The sequence below is a fragment of the Anastrepha ludens genome, chromosome 5, assembly GCF_028408465.1.
Source record: "Anastrepha ludens isolate Willacy chromosome 5, idAnaLude1.1, whole genome shotgun sequence".
NCBI lineage: Eukaryota > Metazoa > Arthropoda > Insecta > Diptera > Tephritidae > Anastrepha > Anastrepha ludens.
The window spans coordinates 59,721,151-59,743,333 of NC_071501.1; the positions used below are offsets into that span (position 1 = coordinate 59,721,151).

Here is a 22,183-nt window from a genome sequence, read left to right on the forward strand (position 1 = left end):
TGACAAACATCTGAACGCTGCTTGGGAAATGCACGATTATTTTTGCTAGTAAAGTAGGTATAATTTAAAATAGTTATGGGACATGTTTATGTTGATTTCTAATTTTTCCCTGCATTTCTAGATACTCAAGTTAATTTTAAGTTAATTATTTACATATGAAGTATTTTTAATTTAATTTTTTTTATTAAAGTATAAGAATTTATATATATATTTCAATAAAAAAAAACAACAAATTATTTATTATTTAACCAGTTTGCATTTTTCATTCATATATTTAAGAAACTGTTGTCGAACGCTCTCTGCTTTACATGTAAGCGCGTGCTAGAATACATCCGAACCAGACGATGCTAAAGTATTAAATGTCAAAATGTCGCGGAAACATTTTTGCCCGTGTGTACGCGAATGAAACATCAAAAGAGAATTTCCAGTGTCTCCCTTCCAGATGTCTCCTCGTGTAAATCGGGACATTATAAAATATAATATCGAGTTTCAAATGCGTATTGCTGCCATACTTTTTTGAAACCTCAGTAAACGTCGTTTATGGATTTCCTCCACCTGTTTATTACTAGCAGGCAGTTGCGCAATTAAATGAGCTATTCCTTCTCTTTGTCTTTTATTCATATCGTTAATAATAATTAAACAAATCAAAAACACAAAGAAAAACCTTTTACAACAGTATTGACAGCTAGTTAACAAGTTTGCAGTTAATCTGCCATATGTGAACAGGTAGATTAATTTAGTGGATTTATTGGTAGTTAATGCTTATGTGAGGCGGCCGCCGTAGCCGAATGGGTTGGTACGTGACTACCATTCGGAAAGAACGTAGGTTCGAATCTCGGTGAAACACCAAAATTAAGAAAAACATTTTTCTAATAGCGGTCACCCCTCGGCAGGCAATGGCAAACCTCGGAGTGTATTTCTGCCATGAAAAAGCTCCTCATAAAAATATCTGCTGTTCGGAGTCGGCGTGAAACTGTAGGTCCCTCCATTTATGGGACAACATCAAGACGCACACAACAAATGGAGGAGGAGCTCGGCCAAACACCCAAAAAGGGTGTACGCGTCAACTATATATGTGAACGTGTTTTTACGATCAATGTTACACGTGTATTTGTATGTTTGGAACAATGTTGAAGTTACGATTAAAGTTATTGAAATTGGAAACAATGTTACTGTGTGTATGGGCATGTTTGAAATTAGAAACGTAATATCAGTTACGTGGTTGTAGAAGAATGCATATGGCATCAGTCGTACAAAGAGAGGAATAGATAATTTTTTTCGACACCTGGAAAGAGCTTCCAGAACTTTGGATGTAAAAAACAAATTTAAAAAGAGGCTTTTGAATAATTTCTTAAAATTTATAAAAAAAAAGATCCAAACAACTTTTTAGTTCCGCAGGTATGACAGTTTCAGTCCCTTTAGTAATTTATATGCGAAAATTCATTTCTTTTCAAATAAAAATCTTTAGACTATATTCTCCTCCTCCAAACATTCATCAATAATTAATATTTTAAAGAACTTTTTTGCGCTTATTATAATTGAAACAATATTACGACAGCAATCATCCATGTTTGTAGCTAATAATACGTTCACATATAAGTCTATGATCTACTTTTTCGCGCTTAACTCAAAATCCGTGCTTAAAAAGCGCGATTTCCCAAACAAAATTTCTCTCCCAAAATCTGAGATTATAAAATACGATGTATTACACAGAAAACACAGGGTTGTATGCCAGAAAATATGGTTATTATTAGCATTATTTTATAATCTCACATTTTAGGAGAAAAATTTGGCAAAACTTTCCATTACTACCACGATATATTTGATTTTTGTTCCAAATTTTCAGTATTTGTAAAAATATTTTTTTTGTAATATGTATGTATACTCGAAATCAAAAAAGCGCCCCTATAAATATTAAAACTAATAATAAAAGAATTGTTCCCTTTTGATTGACTGGGTTTTTCTTATTTCGCTTTGTTCTTCTCTCTCTCACCGTTCGTTTGACAGGTCGCTCCTCACATTTATTCTGCACGGTATTACAACCGTTTAGAAGAACATTTGTAATAATAGAATTTTAATAGAATTTGGAGTATTATTTAGTAAAAATAGCTTTAAATCGAATCTTCATTTAATAAAGAATGTTTATAAGAGAATATTTTTACTTGTCTGTGTTTGTATTTAAGTGAAATAAGCGTCTGTAATAGGGCATTTTTTCAAGCTTATACAAAAAGAAGTATTTTTAACGTTAAATATTGCTATTAATTCTTAATTGTAATTTATGAAAAGTACACTAATTCAAAGGGCTGATATAGTGACTGCATTTGCGTGTTGTAATTTTAAAATTCGGTCCACGCATTTAGACATTATAAGCTAATATATCGTGGTAGCAATGGAAAGCTCAGCCAAAAATTTTGTATGGGAAATCTCGCTTTTCAATTACGGATTGGGAGTTAAGCACGAAAAAGTATATGATCTATTTATATGTGAACGTATTATTAGAGAATTCGTTGTTATCTGGCATATTTCGTAGATGTCATTATAAGTTAAGTTTTCTTTAACTCTTCAAAAAGATGGCAGCACTCGATTTTTCCATCGTTGCTGAAAGTTCCATTGGATGATATTTTCCAATATAATTTTCATTTTCCAAAATGGTTTGGAAGGCAAATGCAAATGGCGGTTGTTATTGTGATCGAAAATTGTAGAAGACGATTATTTTTATAAAATCGTGTGGAGACGCGACATTTAAGGCAAAGATTGTATTTAAATCGAAGAAGTGTAGTAATATTTTTACAGGAATATGAATTTACAGAAAACAATCGAGTGTATGGAAAAATCTTCTTTCCAAAGTGGTACTAGTCTGTTCACTCGTTTAATCGCTCGGTGCTGCGTATGTGTCCAAAATGTTAATAGAAATTAGTTCAAGAGGATGTCATATATCAGACAAAATTTCACAGTGTTGAATTGAATCCTCATTGCTTTATATAAACTATACGTGTTGAGAGGTGTCAAAAAGAATGGGAAAGTTACGATAAAAAATATAAAGCAACTAAGTATTCGGAGCAGTTAGTGTAATGGATCTAAAAGGGGTGATGCAAAAACTGTGGCGAGAACGCAGCGTAGAGAAATCCCATGAAAGGCGGCGCCATTGATACGTGGTGGTGTGGCAATTCCTTGATATTCGTCGGGAGACATGAAACAACGTGGAGATGGTCAAAAAAGGAATGTGAAAAGTGGTAGTCATGCAAGATAACCATATACATGTGTTTGACCGATCGCTGTGATTAATTTGCGAACATTTTTAAACTTTTGCTTTGAGAGAAATACATATGTATGTAAAAATCCGTACTTGGTGTATATGCAACATTATACTCTGCTCGGGCTTTACTCTTTAGAACAGTGCAATCCAGTAAGAATTTTGTTTTTAAAAAGTGGGAAAATATGTTGCTGCCTCTGAAACAGTGCGGTTAATTTGTGATGTAAATGGAAATGTATATATATTAAGTTATAAAACTTTAGTAAAATTGTGTAGAGAGCAAACATGCATCAACAAAGGCAGAAACTGTGCGCTGTTTGTTGCATTGATTTGTCCCAAACATCTCCAAATTATAAATAAAGTGGATATAACTATATGTATAAAGATTTCACCATATAAAAATCAGCAATATAAAAGTTGTACTTTTTACTTATAATATAGATGTTATATTGCAATAAATTCTCAAACTTAATTTTTAAACCTCTGTCAAGTGTGATTGTCGTGTGATGATATGCAACTTAAACAGGTGAGCTATTTGCATATTTTGGATCTATTAATTTTTGGAGTTTACCCCCAAAATATCACTAGGTATTCTTTGTTATCTTAAACATTAATGACAACAAAAATTCCTAAATCATCGGGCAATAATGATGTCAATCCCAATATTTGCAACTTAATTTTGACGTATATTTGTGTAAATGGAAGCAATTTCTTTTAAATTGCTCTACGCCTAGCAAGATTTATTTGCTACTCGTTACCTTATCGCAACTCTTCTTTTCTGTAATTTTCGTTACATACGATAACTTTTGCACATATGTTCGTCTCTTCTGCCATCTATTATATTTCTTTATTGTACGAACGAAAGCTGTCAAAGAATTTTAACCAAAATGGCGGATACGTTCATAGTGAAATGAAAACGCTTTTATTCCAAACCTTCCACTTTCCAGTAGAGTAGAATTGGGTATTGAAAAACAAGCTTGTGGCGTATTAAGGTTCTTATTTTGTCCAATAAACGTATTTTGTTCTTAATTAGATATTTTCTTTTAAAATCATTTTTCGTATCTTTCTATACCTACGATGTGTATGCATTTTAGTATTCCTTTGTGGAACATTTGGAATATTGGAAATCTTGAAGTGGATACTAGAAGTCTAACGAGTAAAAGAAAGAAATCAAACGTCAAAACTTGTATTTTCCCCCTTGTTTTTTCCGTTTGCGTTTGTTTGCAATATATTTGGGGGAAAAATGCTCTATTCGAAACAGCGTTAAAAAAATTCAAAGTTTCAAAGTATTGATGAAGAATAATATTGTATTTATAGTGATTGTCCGTGAGCACATCAGCATGTTTGTATGCACGAATTGCGAGTTAGAAGTATCTACATACATACATATGTACCTGCATTCAAATGTATCTTAACAATAAATTATTTTTTATATATAACTTGCATTGAATAATATATTTCCAATTCTGATTCTATTTATTATCAATTTTAATGAAAAAGTTAGTTAAATTTTATATAACGATTTACTGTTAATGTTCATTCCCATGACGGACGGTTTACGTACCGGAATGACTGCCGCCCCAGTAAACTAGCCTTGTCCAATGCACTGAACCTCACCTCTCGTCTATAGTCACTTGAGCAGCTCCATGCAGCAAGACTGCTTCCAATACTTCTCAGTGCTTGGCAAACTCAATATAACTTAGATGGAACTAGTGCAATGGGTGGCTCCACATTAATACCTGCTCAGATGTTAAGACACACGGGGGGTGTTGCACACGATATGTGTCCACATTTTACTGCCGCCATTTGGCGCTCGCAGCCTCCATGGTTTATACCTCACGCAATGTGTTGGGGCAACCAACCAGCACCACAAAAAAACCTTCACAGTTCCACGGAGCATACCCAATTGCACCTTCACAATGAGGTTTCCCCTGCATCCGGTTAGGGAGCACAGCAAAATGCTCAGCAAACAATTTCTACTTCGTTGCTACTGAATGAATCAACCGTGCACACATTTTCTAGATCCTGAGCCACCTCCCAGGCGTGTGAGTAGACATCTATTCAACCACACTGACGAGATTTAGGACAAAACACAACTGCAACTACTGAGCTGCACAGACAGACGCTAAACGATATTCATCGGGGGACTCTCATCATCTTTCTAAACTCCCGACCCCGAATGCCGTTATCGGAGGCCAACTACCACCTATCGCAAACGAAGAGCTTCACCTGCCTCGTGAGACTCGCATAACTAAATTACGTTCTGGATATTGTAGTAGGTTATTCAACACATATCCGGCATGTGAAAGCACACGACACGAAATTAACATGCCTTCTCAAACGCACTAACGTAGCATCCCTCTCCATCTGGGCCCAACCTGTCGAAAGAGCGTGCTTCTTGGGCCTACAGTTAGATAAGTTAAACGATGACGATCGGCTACTAGACCGCACTGGCAAGGCTTTGTAAACTGCTACAACAACAACATTACTTATGTTCTTTATTTCAGTGTCATATACGATTTCATTAAAAATCGATAAAAGAAATGTCGAGAGGTACCAATCGATCGTATTGGACCGAGTATTAATAATCTGAAAGAGCTAATTTATGTTTTTTTTTTTTTTGAGTTCGAAAACTATTAACAAAAAAAACTTTTAAATACTCTTCCATAACCAAATACACAAAAGTAAGTGGAGTTAGAGGTAAAATTTCAGTTTTTGTTTACACAAGGATATACACATATATTTTAACTATAACTTAAACTATAACTATAACTTAAATATAATATGAGTATATTGTTAGGAAAAATGTATACAATATTTGGGTGTCGAACCAAAAATGAACCAAATAGGGCTTCGTATTGCCACTATATTGTACTATTCCTTAACACATTTAGGGTCAATTTATAAAATTAAACGTTTTTTCTCCGATTTCATTCACATCACCTCGCATCAAACTTGTGGCGTTTTTTATATCTAGAACCATATTTAAATATATTGGAAAATGTACTTGTGTCTACATTTTAATTTATTTGTATATATACAGTGAAATTCCCCATTACGGACAGTCCTTATAACCGGACAGCTCCAATAACCGGACAAATTTTGGGCACACAGGTTTTTCATTCATTTTTTCATACAAATATCATCCTAATAAACGGACACTCTAATAACCGGACGCGGACAAGGTATTTCAAACCATTTTCATAAAAAAATTTCTCATAAACGGACAAAATTCAAAAATATCACAAGCAAGCTTTGTTGTTCATTATAAAAATGAAACAGGTGATTCCCCTTTTAACATGTATACACTTATTCAAGTCCTGTGTTTTAAATTAAGAGTAGTTTTCCATTCAGTTTGTTAGGTCAGTTGTATGCGAATGGTTGCGTTCAAAGGTTTTCTCCAAATGGATCAAAATGTTTTCACTGAGGACAACAATATAGAAGTTCAATTTGACCAACAAGATGATACTATGGACATAAGTGATTCAGAAGATGAATTTTCAGAAGAAATAAGTGAGCCTATAACATCATAGGATGAGGCTTTAAAACTTGTTGCGGGCTTGAAACAATATGCAAAAAATGACTATGTAGCTTTTCAGCACATTAAAAATATCGAGAGTCACTTTGAAAATGAACATTTTAAATTAAAGCAATCAAGCATTACCTAATTTTTTCAATCAAACTAGTATTGAAATGTAAAGACTTGTACAATGTACTTAATCGCTATATGTACATATATGTATTTATATGTAATACTAAAGTATGCAAATATTCTTTACTTCCAAAAATTTCTTAAATAAACTATGTACAATACAATTCATATGTGTGGTATATAAATATTTTGTGACTTCATCCCTTATAAGCGGACATCTCCCATAGCCGGACAAAAACACTGCGACGGTGAGTGTCCGGTTATAAGGAATTTCACTGTATATATTATTTGTATATATATAATATATATAATTGGCGCTTACATTCTCTTTGGGTGTTTGGCCGAGCTCCCTCTCCTATTTGTGGTGTGCGTCTTGATATTGCTCCGCAAATGTTCTTGTGCCTCACAGAAATAAGTATATGTGCAAAGTTTTTTATACCAATATCTTTATTGGTAGTAACGGTACATTTTTGTTTGGTATGCCAGAATCTGTCTTTGCAGTCCACCTTAACTATTCGGTTGCAAAATTCTTCTTTAGTCATTATTCTTAGTACCTTATTACAAATTTGTGTTGAGAGATTTAGTTTTCATATGAAATAAGTATATGTGGAATCAGAGATCAGTATTGACTTGGCAGACACAGAGAGCAAGGTATCAAAAAATTTGGTATTATAAAGAAAAATGTAAATAAAATAGATTACTTCTTTTGAACAAAGTATAATTGAATTATTGATGGGTTAAGCTGTAGAATGCTACGTGGAAGACATTTATCCGATGAAGAGCGTAGTCTTATTAAAGGGCTAAGCGAAAGTGGCAAAAGTATTCATGAAATTGTTGCTAACGCAAATCGGCATAGGAATACCATCAGCAACTTTCTTAAAAATTCTGAAACATATGGATCAATTCAAACAAAGCGGCAGGCCAACTAACAACGACAGCAGAAGCAAATGAGAAATTCGCCGTCTGGCTGCTCAAAAAGAAATATCTTGCAAGAAAATCAAACACCATTTAAGTCGTAAGGTCACCGATAGACGAATACATTAAAATTTGGTCGAGAACGGAACACTTAAATATTGTTTACGGGAGCTGGTACCAAGACTAATAGCGGGCCACCTTAAGGATCGTTTAGCATTTGCCGGAAATGTAAATTTTGGACTAACAGATTCCGAAACGTTGTATTTTCGGACGAAAAAAAGTTCAACTTAGATGGTCCAGATGGTTGCCAAAATTATTGGCGGGACGTTAGGTAACCACGGCAAACGCGCCATAAGCGGAACCACGGGTCTTTGATGATTTGGGCCGTTTTCGGACATGGTGGAAAGTCTCCAATTTGTTTTATTCCGTCAAGATCCAACGCAGAATTCTATGTTGAAATATTAGGGGATATTCTCATTGAGTTTTCGGGAAACATATACGGATACGACTGGGCTTTCCAGCAAGACAACACCTTAATCCATACGGCTCGTTTAACTAAGGCCTTCCTATCGTCAAGAAAAATTTCAGTTCTGGATTGGCCAGCACTAAGTCCCGATTTAAACCCAACTGAGGACCTCTGGGGAATATTGTCGGCCCGTATTTATAAAAATGGTCGGCAGTTTGAGACAATCAAAGACCTGAAAGGTGCTTTAGTGGATGAGTCGTATAAGATAGGCGATTCCACTCTTCAATTTAACTTGGCAGACTATGCCTAAACGTATAAATGATGTCCTTTCTTAAAATGGAGAACATATTAATTATTAAAGATTCGAAAGTTATAGAAGTTTTGAAAAAAAAAATGTAAAGAACGGCCAATGCACATATACTTATTTTATATTAAGTTGTTTTAATTTCATTTTTAATTTAATAAGTTTAGTCAAGTTGAATTTTTGTTGTATAATTTTTCGTTCCTATTTTTCCTAAATATGTATTAAAATTATTGGTTTAACCTTTCCTCTGCTTTTTTATAGTTTTTCATTTGAAAATACCCTTGCACATATACTTATTTCTGTGAGGTATATACAGGCTCCTTCTTTTCGCCATGCGTTAGCAAGTGGTGAATAGATGAAGCAACTGGTATAAATGAACATATCTTGGCACGGCTGGAATATACATAGATGCCTAAAATTAAGGTCCGTTATTTTCACCAAGCGTTAGCATCGCTGCAATAGAGTTGCCTTAAATTACATGTGTTTGTATGATACTGAGTTATACCAGTTTGATGAGGTATAACCATACTCGCTACAGGCGAGTCTTAATCCGGGGTTTGTCGCTAGGCAAATACAAGCACGAACGGTTGCCACCGGGTAAAAATTACCACATAATATATAGGTGTACCTATATTTAATTAAATATTTATTTTACGTAGGGAGCGCGATTTTTGTTTCTATGCAGAAAGGTACTTGAAGCGGAAGGTCACGATATTTTGTATAAAAAAGGTGGAAGTGGTTCTATTACCTCTGGTATTTTTTATCCAGTAGCGACGAACGCCGGGTTAAAGTACGTTCACATATGCATTAAGTTCCAATAAATCCACAAAATTAATCTACGCGTCCACTTATGACAGATTACCTGCAAAATTGACAATCAGCTGTCAATACTGTTGTGAAAGGTTTTTCTTCATATAAATTATTTTGATGGAATATTTTGGCGTTTTTGGTTTGTTTAATTAGTATTAAGGATATGTAGAAAAGGCAAGGAGAAGGAATAGTTAATTTAATTGCGCAATTGGCTGCTAATAATAAACATTTGGAGGAAATCCGTAAATGACTTTTACTAAGGTTTCAAAAAATTATGGCAGCAATACGCATTCGAAATTCGATATTCTCTTCTTCTTAATTGGCGCGATAACCGCTTACGCAATTTTGGCCGAGCTTAACAAAGCGCGCCAGTCGTTTCTTTCTCGTGCTAACCGGCGCCAGTTGGACACACCAAGTGAAGCCAAGTCCTTCTCCACCTGATCCTTCCAACGCAGAGGAGGCCTTCCTCTTCCTCTGCTACCACCAGCTGGTACCGCATCGAATACTTTCAAAGCCGGAGCGTTTGTATCCATTCGGACGACATGACCCAGCCAACGAAGCCGCTGGATCTTTATTCGCTGCGCTATGTCTATGTCGCCGTAAAGCTCATACAGCTCATCGTTCCATCGCCTGCGATATTCGCCGTTGCCAACGTGCAAAGGTCCAAAAATCTTACGCAGAATCTTTCTCTCGAACACTCCAAGCGTCGCTTCATCGGATGTTGTCATCGTCCAAGCTTCTGCGCCATACGTTAGGACGGGCATGATGAGAGTCTTGTAGAGTGTTAGTTTTGTTCGTCGAGAGAGGACTTTACTGCTCAGTTGCCTACTTAGTCCAAAGTAGCACTTGTTGGCAAGAGAGATTCTACGTTGGATTTCAAGGCTGACATTGTTATCGGTGTTAATGCTGGTTCCTAAATACACGAAGTCTTTTACAACCTCGAAATTATAACTGTCTACAGTGACGTGAGTGCCGATACGCGAGTGCGCCGACTGTTTGTTTGAAGACAGGAGGTACTTCGTTTTGTCCTCGTTCACCACCAAACCCATTCGCTTTGCCTCTTTATCCAGTTTGGAGAAGGCAGAACTAACAGCGTGGTTGTTAAGGCCGATGATATCAATATCATCGGCATACGCCAACAATTGTACGCTCTTATAAAATATTGTGCCTGAGCGATTAAGTTCTGCGGCTCGTACGATGCTCTCCAACATCAGGTTAAAGAAGTCACACGACAGCGAGTCACCCTGTCTGAAACCTCGTTTGGTATCAAACGGCTCGGAGAGGTCCTTCCCAATTCTGACGGCGCTGCTGGTGTTGAGCAACGTCATCTTACATAGCCGTATTAGTTTTGCGGGGATACCAAATTCAGACATAGCGGCATACAGGTAACTCCTTTCCGTACTGTCGAATGCAGCTTTGAAGTCGACGAAAAGATGGTGTGTGTCGATTCTCCTTCCATGGGTCTTTTCCAAGATTTGGCGTATTGTGAATATTTGGTCGATGGTAGACTTTCCAGGTCTGAAGCCACACTGATAAGGTCCAATCAGTTGGTTGACGGTGGGCTTCAGCCTTTCACACAATACGCTCGCTAGAACCTTATAGGCGATATTTAGAAGACTAATCCCGCGGTAATTGGCACAAATTGCAGGATCGCCCTTCTTATGGATTGGGCAGAGCACACTCAAATTCCAATCGGCAGGCATGCTTTCATCCGACCATATTTTGCATAGGAGCTGATGCATGCACCTTACCAGCTCCTCGCCGCCATGTTTGTATAGCTCAGCCGGCAGTCCGTCGGCGCCCGCGGCTTTGTTGTTCTTTAGCCGTGATATTGCTATTCTCACCTCGTCATGGTCGGGTAACGGAACGATAATTCCGCCGTCAACGATTGGGGTATCGGGATCTTCACTTTCTCTATGACATGCGCAGCTGTCACTGTTTAACAGGTTCGAGAAGTGTTCCCTCCATAATTTAAGATTGCTCTGTACGTCAGTCACCAGATCACCGTCTTTGTTCTTACAGGAAAACGCCCCGGTCTTAAAACCTTCTGTAAGCCGCCGAACTTTCTGGTAGAATTTTCGGGCGTTGTTCCTATTGGCCAGCATCTCAAGCTCCTCGCACTCACGTATTTCGGCCTCTCGTTTCTTCTGTCGGATAATACGTCTCTCTTCCTTTTTCAGCTCTCTGTAGCGATCCCACATGGCTCGCGTTGCGCCCGATCGCAGCGTGGCTCTATGGGCGGCATCTTTTCTTTCGGCGGCAGCATGACATTCCTCGTCGTACCAATTGTTTTTTCGGGCTCGCCGGAATCCGACGAGAAATGTTGCTCCATTGCTCGCGCATGCCGGTGTGTTGGGCAGTGCTCTCCGAGAGCAGGAGTGAGAGTTGAGTGGCGAATCTTCTGGCTGTCTGTTGTGATTGCAGCTTTTCGATGTTGAACATTCTTTGCGTAGGTAGATGCACGTTTTTTGCTGCACAGAGGCGTATGCGCAGTTTGGCTGCAACAAGGTAGTGATCCGAGTCGATGTTGGGTCCTCGGATCGTGCGTACATCTAATACACTAGAAGCGTGTCTTCCATCTATCACAACATGAACGATCTGGTTTCGCGTTTTTCGATCAGGGGACATCCAGGTAGCTTGGTGTATCTTTTTATGCTGGAATCTGGTGCTGCAGACTACCATGTTTCGGGCCCCGGCGAAGTCGATCAGCCTCTGTCCGTTGCCGGATGTTTCGTTGTGCAGGCTGAATTTTCCGACTGTGGGACCAAAAATTCCCTCCTTGCCCACCCTGGCGTTGAAGTCGCCAAGCACGATTTTTATGTCGTGGCGGGGGCAGCGCTCATAGGAACGTTCCAAGCGCTCATAGAAAGAATCCTTGGTCGCATCGTCCTTCTCTTCCGTCGGGGCGTGGGCGCAAATTAGCGAGATGTTAAAAAATCTCGCTTTGATGCGGATTATTGCGAGACGCTCGTCCACCGGAGTGAACGACAGTACTTGGCGACGAAGTCTCTCTCCCACAACAAATCCGACACCGAATTTGCGCTCCTTTACATGGCAGCTGTAGTAGACGTCGCAAGGTCCTAGGTTTTTCTTACCTTGCCCCGTCCATCGCATCTCTTGGATGACAGTGATGTCAGCCTTTACTCTCACGAGGACATCAACCAGCCGGGCAGAGGCACCTTCCCCATTAAGGGACCGGACATTCCAGGTGCATGCCCTCAAATCGTATTCCTTATTTCGTTTGCAGGGGTCGTCATCAGTGTTGGAAGTTCTCATCCGAGGCTTTGTTGCTGTTTTCATTGGGGGGGCTTTTTAAGTGGCGGGTCCCAAACTCAGCGCACAACCAGCTATTCTGGGATGCTTCGCCTTCTCACGTTAGCTCACTCCCGAACGGGTGTTCGGAAGCTAACCAGAGGATACGTGGGCTAATCCCGGACGTTGTGAGCTGCTTGAACCATATGTAGAAGAATCGTCCTGGCCACTCCCAAGTGAATGGCGATCAGTAACTTTCCCCACTTGCATGGACTTCTACACATGGAACCATCCTTCGATATTACATTTTATAATAAATAATAAAAGGGCACACGTTTATGGATACATGTATTTTTTTTCTGTTATATGAATGCATAGTTAATAATACCTAACAAACATTTAATTAGCGTTTTTTTTTTCACGCGTAAAAATAACGATCTGCTATATTACCCAGAAAACACAGGGTTGTGTGCCAAAAAGTATCTAGGATTATTTTATAATCTCAGATTTTAGGAGAAAATTTTGTATGGGAAAACTCGCTTTTCAATTACGGATTGGGAGTAAAGCACGAAAAAGTAGATCATCCACTTATATGTGCAACTATTATTACTTGATAACTTTGTTGTTGCTTTGAGGCGCAAATGTTTTGTCAAGATAATCGAACAGAGAGATAGTGAGCAGAGAAGGGGCGAATAAAAGAGGTCTTATATCTGAAGAAATATTTAGCTGCACTTTTTTATTTATTTATTTATGGGTTAATTTTACAATGATTGAGCTTAAGAAAATCGTACAGATAAAAGAATTAACAATAAAATTAAAAGTATTGCTAGTAGTAAAGAAGTTGAAGTTGTTGAAGGTATAAAAGAAAGAAGGTGAGAAACGGATTAAAAATAGTATTACAATAGTAATAGGGATTAACTGAAATAATGAGAAATCGTTCGAGTATACTCAGCATTATTCGGCAAGGTAACGAAGCAATTTATGTTTGAAGCGCAAGTTCTCTTTTATATTTTTAATTTTTCGGGGTAAGTTATTCCAAAGATGGACAGAGAACACGAAGTATTGACGTTCAGTCATCAAACAACTGTATTTCATCAGGGCTAAGTTTAACGAACGGCAAGATTTTGAAAACAAAAGCCGATCTCTGAGATATCTGGATTCTTGAGTAGTTATGATGTTCTGGTGTTACACTTAGTAGAACGTCAAAAGATACAGATGAATTTTTTCGCAAAAAACAGAAATGTGGTCATAACGTGTTTTACAGTAAACGTATCTCGCAATATTATTAAAAAAAAATAATGTTTATTATTACGGCACACAATGAGTACATAACTCACAACCATACAGTAACGTTGGTAACAAAAACATTTTAGCTATAACCTGACACATGTGTACTCAAGTAGAGTGTTTAGTAGTCCATAGATTTCGGAACATATACTTTGCCTATGTAAGCCTTAAATTTTTAACAGTATGCACATCTTTAATCACAACATTATTTAGTCTGACTTCAGTATAGTCATCAAGTTTGCGATATTACTTGTAGATAATGATGCATTGAGATTTGTCACGCTTAAGTAATAATGTATTGTCAGAAGCCCACCTGCTTATAAATCTGAAGTCAGAAATCAAATTTCTGTGATGCAAATATCAATGCAGTTATTTTTATATATCTTTTTTCGACAAACAAAAGAGAGCCCAGCCTTGAGGTACACCTCTGGTTACAGGTCAGAAGCAAGTTATTGTGTTATCGGCACATGCTGCTTGTAATCGGTTTTTGACGTCGAACAACGCCAACGTTGAAAAACTAAATAAGTTTTTAAGCTTCAAAGTCAATAGTTTATGGCCCACGAAGTCATATATTTTGGAATGGTCAAGTAAAGTAAGAAAAGTTACACGCTGTTTATCAATGTTTAAGAGTGCCGTGGTGCACTCTAAACCACAACTGCAATGTGTTCAACAAAGCGCTGTTATTCGGAAACGTGTTTATTTGGCGATGCATAACTCGCAAAAGAGCTTTAGATAGAAACGGCAATATTGGAATCGGGCGGTAGTTACCATTCGGTTTCTTTATAGGTATAATGTTCGCTCTTTTCCAAGAGTTAGCACAGATTGTGGTGGTTAAAATGGTACTCAGAGCATAAGTAAGATCTCGTAAGATCGCAGTACTAAACTGATGTTCATAGCTTTTTAGTTTAGGTACTTAACTAATTAATTTGTTCACATCTCGTCTGAAGTCTTAAAGGTGTTAATTTTCCGAAATACTGATCTCTTCCATTTGCGATACGTTTTGTTACTTTTGTAAATCAAGTCTTTGATATGATTGTTGAACCATGGCAAATTTTCATCATTGACTGATACAAACCGATCAAAGAGCGAGCTAACGTTTTCTTCAATGAAGTTAATTAGCTCATTACTAGATATTAAGTTGCGGATACATCCCCAGTGAATTTTCTTCCCAGCCCCTTTAAGGCGCTTATAGTCTATGCGTAGAACGTCACGATATTAATAGCATTTAGTTGTTGTTGTTGTAGCATACCGTGTATATACGAGGAATGCTGCTGTAGTGACAGTCCTTGGCCGGATATAAATCCGGGTCGTTCCGGTTACGTATAACCGACTTTTGTGGGCCGGAGTGGCCTAAGGGTTAAGGCGCTGACGGGACACCCTCAATAGCATTTAGTGTCATAGGTCAATTGAAAGTCATGTGTCATGAAAATGAAATCGTGCTTAGAAAAACCTGGAACAGAAAGATGGTCAAATGGAGAATTATTGTGGTATTTTTAACAAAAAATATATCTAGCAAAGAGCTAATAGCTTGCTTGAAGTGTGTAGGCATAGGCGAACTCACTTTCACATACATAGAAGGCCGCTGTTAAAATCCCCTGCTACAAAGATTTTATTATGATTAACAGACACATTTTCAATGAAATCAACACATGGTGCGTAGACGATGTACCTTTCGGTCTATATACATAACCAAGGATTTTTTAATATGTATGTACTTGGATTTTATTTCCATGAAAAGATATTCCATTAAGTTGGCACTTTCTGAAATACACTTGGGGGGAGCAAGACAAACTATTTTTGACAAACGTCGTACCACCACGATTGTCTATCTAATCTATCTAATCATGTTTCCGAAACACACACATCTTCATTAGAAGATTCGAAAATATATCTGAATTCATCAATTTTAGATAGAAGACGCTGAGCATTAAGACGGCGTATTTTTTTGTTCCCCCGACAGTCGGTTCTACGTTACCAGGACGACCCGGATTTACTATATATCCGGCCAAGGACTGTCACTCCGGCAGCATACATGTACGGGGAATGTTATTGCTGCTACAACCACAACAACGACGTATTTTCAATCCAGATTTTAGCCTACTTAGGACCCGAATCATATTAAAAGTGGCATCTCTGGCCTTGGGAAAATATAAGCCTGTATTAAAATTTATTGACAGTGTTGAAATAGTGTGTTATTTGTTTTTGTTGCTTTAGCTGTTGTTTTTCCAAAGAATTTGAAGTTTTTTTTATTAATTCCCTTTAAATGCTGTGAATAAATGTGAATCAGTACAAAAAAGAAGTCTAAGATAAATAAAGAGTGCTCTATTTTTGCTAATAAATTCGAAAATTTGAATTGATTTTCTATGTCAAAGTCATTCTTGACAAAAATGGAATTAGCGCCACATTTCAATATAATTGATTTGCCAGTACTTTGAATGGTATGATATATTAGTACTTGATTTCTATTAAAATATCTTGGATTGAATTCATTTCGAATTTAGGAATTTTGATGTGATAGCTACATACACTTGCCTTATTTAAGTACCCGTACACAAAGAAATGAAATCAACATATTAAGAAATTCATCGTAAAAAATACTAAAACGTTTTAAACTTTTATGGGAAATATTTAGTCAGTAAGTTTTCTACAATTTCTCTAAATTTTTTTCTAAGTACATCTTTAAAAATTAAAATTTACAAAATAAAAACAAAAAACTTCACTTCAACAGGGATTCCCCGCAGTATGCAGAGGCAAGGGCATAACGGTTTTATTTTAGTTTGTAATTGATTTTGCTGTGACTACATTACTTTGGAGTTATTTTAAAGTTTTTGTGTACAAGAAATAGCGATGTCAAAACTAAGGAAATTAGAAGTCACTCTTCTGAGCAGTATGTCGTGTAAAATGTCAATTCAACTGGTTCAATTGTGTCAAAGCCACGTTCTGGTCGACCTAGCAAGCTGACCTTACGTGAAAAACGAATCATATTGCAATCAATAAAAAATAATTCTCAAATTCGGCTTCTCCAATATGTAAAAACATTTCAAATTCCTTTGGCAAGCATGTGCGATACGTACGTAAAATACTTAAAAAAGATGGGTATCGTGGACGTGTAGAACGTAGAAAACCGTACATATCCGAAATCAATAGAAAAAACGCATGGATTTTGCAAACGAATATGTTAACAAGCCTCAAGAATTTTGTGAACGTGTTCTATTTTCGGATGAAAACAAATATTTCACAAGAGCGATACTGCGCTCGAAAAAGAAAACCTTGTACCAACTGTGAAGCATGGCGTGAAAGGTGTGATGGTCTGGGAGTGTATGGCGGCGGAAGGAGTTGGCAAACTTGTTTTTCTGGAGTCAACAATGGATCAATTTTCTTATTTAAATATTTTAAAGAATAGCATGATGCAAAGCGTTCAACAGTTGGAGCTTGGTGATGATTTCTAGTTTCAGCATTTAAGCTCTGGTTGCTGTATAACACAAATCACCAATTGTATCGTGCTGTGATTGAATATTTATTTTTGGAAGGTTTAAAAGCAACGGAAATTTATGAACGAATATTGAAAGTGTATAAGGAGGTTTCGCCATTAGTTAGTACAATAGAAAGATGGGTTGCTGAATTTAAACGTGGTCGTAGAAGTCTTGAAGACGATCGACGCCAAAGACGTGAATAAACAGCAACAAACCAACAATTGTAGAAAGAATTCAGTAAATCGTATTGGCAAAACGTCAAGTGACTGAAAGAGATTTAGTAGGAGCTCTAGGCATCTCATTGGGCAGTGTAAGCAATATTTTGACTGAAGTATTGGGTTTCAGAAAGCTGTGTGCACAATGGTTGCCGCATTCGCTAACAATGGAACAAAAACACATTCGAATGCGACTTTCTCAGAAACATTTAGAGCGTTTTCGAAAGAATAAAGTGGATTTTGTGCGTCGATTCATCACTATGGATGAGACTTGGGTGTATGGCCTAAATCAAAACAGGAGGCTAACGAGTTGTGTGAACCTAACTCTTCGGCTCCGAAACGAGTTTGTGTACAGAAATCGGCCAAGAAGGTGTTAGCATCAGTTTGCATATCAGGGATGCGAAAGGAATTAGATTTGTGGATTACTTGTAAACTGGTAAAACAATAAGTTCTGAATATTATTGTAACCTTTTAGACCAACTGAGGAAAAAATTCATGAAAAAAGACCCAGTTTGCAAAAGAAAAAAAATATTTTTCATCAGGATAATACACCGCGTCACAAGAGCATTTTGGCAATGGCTAAAATCCATGAATTAAATTTCGATTTGTTGGAGTATCCACCGTATTCACCAAATTTGGTCCCTAGCGAGAAACTGTATGTATCACAATATGGGTGTCAAACGGAAGATGTTTAAGAAGAGTTTCGTTTAAATATATTTTTGGAGAAAGATGTCACCTGTTTTGAGAGTCTAATTTGAATAAAGTATACCAACGTTTTGTGAAATATTTCAATATTGGTGTCAAAAGAAAAACACTTGAGAAAGCTTCAGAAACTACTCATCTGGATAAATCTTTAATTTATAATTTTTTTCTGTTGCTAAAAATCCTCTCTTCTGAAAAAGAAATACAAACCTATGAGTTAAGTAATTTAGTATGTGAAACAAGAGACTGCTACCTCAGAAATTATATGTGGTTGGTGCAATATTCCTAGTTCATAAAGTTTAAATACACGGATGAGATGTAATTAAGTTCTCTGATTCACCAATAGGTAATATTTTCTGAACTGTTTATTGATCTATATCTTTATCTAACTATTTCTTTTAACGTGTTTTGGCAGGTTTATTATCTGAAGAAGCCTTAGAAAACACAAAAACTTTAGAAAATATCGGCTTTCTCATACTCGAAAAACTGGAAGAGTACATACTAATAATGATTTAATGACTCATTTGCTATTATCGTCAGATCCATTAGTTTCATCTTAAAGGAACTTAAACCATGAGAAAAAACAGACAATAGCATGCCACTTTTTGCATCAATTGCATATAAGTTCCTTCTCCGAGAATTTAAGTTCAGAAACTGATACATAATACACAATTAATATATCATTAATTTGTATTCGTTTTATTTTCTTAATTTGTGGTTTTCTGTGGACTGTTTTATAATTTTTTTTTAATATAACTGCACATGTCAACAATAATATATTACCTCCTTATCAAAAAGTAAAAAAACTCGGTTTTTTTTTTTAATTGGAACCGGTACGGAGAAACCCGAGTAAAGTTTCAACAAATTGCGAAAACTTCTCCTATTTTTGTCACTTGTTTATATAGAGTCGGAGCACTGTGCGGCAGTATGTCGCGTAATGTATGGACCAAAAGAAGCTAAAAAGCCTTAATAAACATGGGTTCGCTATCTAACGGTTTGGAGATATGGAGTTATTATGTTTTTCAGATCCTTTGTTGTTGTTGCTGTTGTTGATTGTTGTATCAGAAATACAAGCCCGTCAGTGTAGGGTCGTCTTCGTCTAGCTCATCTAAAGGTAGGCCCCGGAAACATGCTGTTTCGACAAGTTGGGTCCAGAGGGAGAGGGGTGATGAGTAGGTTTTAAGGGGCATGCGAAAAGGTGGTTAGTATCGTGCGGTGTGCCTTCACATGCCGGACATATGTTTGGTATGTCGGGGTCAATTCTGGATAAGTAGGAGTTTAAGCTGCTACAATATCTAGACGTAATTGTGCCAGTGATACGCGGGTCTTACAGGGAAGCTGGAGCTCTTCATCTGCTATAGGTGGTGGTTGGACTCCGATTACGGCATTCGGTGGTCGGGAGCTTAACCCTCTATCCAGCAGACTATAAATAATCGTCAAAAATCATGTAAAATTTATATAACGTTAATTTTGGTACGCTAAAAACGAATTTGACGTCTATTTTACATTACCTGTGTTTGTTCACTCGCCAGGTAACAAAAAGGAATAATCGTCTGTAGACGGTCAGTAAAAACTTCACAAAAATCAGTTTTATTTTTTCAGTTTCACTATAACTAATAGTTGCATTGAAAAATATACAGAAAACATACCTGTTTTGAATTTTTGAAGAAATTTCTGCAATGTTTGGGCACTTTTTCACAAACGAAAAGATGAAATTTTTCAACTGTAATTTGTTCGACGACGGCCATTACTAAACCGACAATAAACATCAAAATGAAACAAATTAACACTATAAACGATTTGGAATGGTTCCGTCATAGCCGTAAAATTATATATAAAACCCAAGAGGGTTTTATGATGACCGTCTGTAGACGGTCTTACTGGATAGAGGGTTAAGAAGGTGGTAACGGTCTCCCGATGAATGTCGTTTAATGTCTGTCTAAACACTGTCTTGTCCAGTAAATGTCTGTTAGTTTTGTCCTGGATCTTGTCGGCATAGTTTAATAGGTGTCTCCTGACATGCCTAGGAGGCGGTTCTGGCTCAAGCAGGTGTCTGCAAGGGCGGTAGCACCCTAACAGGAACTGCTTGCTGATCAATTTGTTGTGCTCCATTACTGTACCTCATTGTGAAGGTGTTGAAGAGGGAACATCAGGAGGCCACCCGTCGCTGTGTGTTACTGGTTCCAGGCGACCAGACAGACGCATCATAGTTTAGAACCGGCCGGCCAATTGCCTCAAATGTCGATAGCAACAATCCTTTATCTTTGCCCCAAGTGCTGCCGGCAAGCGATTGGAGGACCTTGTTACGGTTTTGGACTTTAGTGGCAATTACGGTTGTGTGCGCAGAGAAGGATAGCTAACTGTTGAAGGTAACACCTACAATTTTGGGAATTGGTGTGTCATCCTTTGTCCAGGTGGTAATGAGGGTCGCCGTGGACTTAGTGGGGAAAAGTTGTAGATTCCTCGCTGTGAAAAATCAAGAAAGGTCGTCGAGGTAGATGTTCACTTTGGAGCACAGGTCATCAATGTCATTGTTCGACGCCATTATCGTGCAGTCGTCAGCGTATGAGACCAGGGAGAGTCCCTCTGGTGGCTGGGGAGTTTCGAGATATAGAAGTTGAACAGCAAGGGTGAAAGGACGACACCCTGCGGGACACCTTGCTTGATCTTCCTCTGTTTTGATGTTTGGTCTCGTAAAATCACTGACGAGGGACGACCGCTTAGATAGTGTGCGGACCACCTCTTCAGCAATGGCGGGAGTGTCGACCGATAAATATCATCTATGTAGTAGCTGACAGTGTCGAAAGCCTTCTTCAAGTTCAACGCTACTAGGACAGTCTTCTCGCAGTGGCGGTTTTGGTTATGCCCGCAGTTTATCTGGGCGTTTATGACGGTGAGTGCTGTGGTGGTGCTATGCACTCTTCGGAAACCATGCTGATGTGGGGCTGGGGCCAGGTGTTTCGTAAAGAGTGGGAGTAGGAGGGCTTTAAGTGTGTTCACTACTAGGGAAAGAAGAGTTATCAGCCGATAAGATTCGCTTTGGTTGGCGGGTTTCTCAGGTTTCAGTAGTTCAGGTTCCCTGCTTTCCACTTGTCAGGGATGATGAGAGTGGCCAAGGACAGGTTGAAAACCCTTGTGAGAAATCCTACTCCCAATGGTCCCAGTTGCTTCAGCATCAGTATGTTCAGTCCGTCAGGGCCAATAGCTTTTGATGAATTGGATTTGTTGATGTCCCCCCTGAACCTCATCATTGGAGAAAGTAAGTGGAGTTCTGTCGTTCGTCAGTTTGTGCAGCCGTTTGGTAGCACGGCGCTTGTATCTGTCGGCCGGAGGATGCAATGTGAAAAGTCGGCTAAAATAGCTCGCGCATCTCTTCGGGTCCGACGTAGTGTAACCGTTAAAGGTGAGGTGATGACCACCTTGTCGTTGTGCTTCGTCGGGTTCGACAGGGACCTTACGGTGGACCAAAGCTTACTCACACCAGTGGTGAAATTGCATTCAGGTGTTCAACCCATTTGGTCCACTTATGTTGATCTACCAGTTGCCGGATCTCCAAATTGAGATTGCTTTTGCGGGGATCCCCGGGATCGACCTGGTGTAGGTGGTCGCGCTTGTTTGCTAAACTGGCTGCTTCGGCTGGGAAATTAGGGATGAAGCGAACCACAGCAGCTGTGAGCACCTTGCGGGATGCGCGTTCGTGTGCGCGCCATCAGTGGGGATGGGAAGAGCGGCGAATGTGTCCTCGGTGAATTCCGCGAAGCCGGTCCAATTAGCTTTTTTAAAGTTAATATAGGATCAGTGGTTCGCGGAAACGAAGTCGGCCGGTCTCTCAATCGAGACTATAATGGGCAAGT

The 22,183-nt window shown here is 38.1% G+C and overlaps 1 protein-coding gene across 4 annotated transcripts in view; it reads left to right on the forward strand.

The window, feature by feature from the left end:
* The first annotated feature begins 2,634 nt into the window (after positions 1-2,634).
* Positions 2,635-22,183, forward strand: part of LOC128864910 (uncharacterized) — a 43,927-nt gene continuing 24,378 nt past the window's right edge. For all 4 annotated transcript variants that reach the window (XR_008454720.1, XM_054104670.1, XM_054104672.1 and 1 more), the window contains exon 1: positions 2,635-3,779. Coding sequence is in view for 3 of the 4 variants with exons in the window: in XM_054104670.1 (XP_053960645.1) it covers positions 3,765-3,779 (15 nt within the window). In the remaining variant the exon portion in view is untranslated. The remainder of the gene's footprint in view (positions 3,780-22,183) is intronic.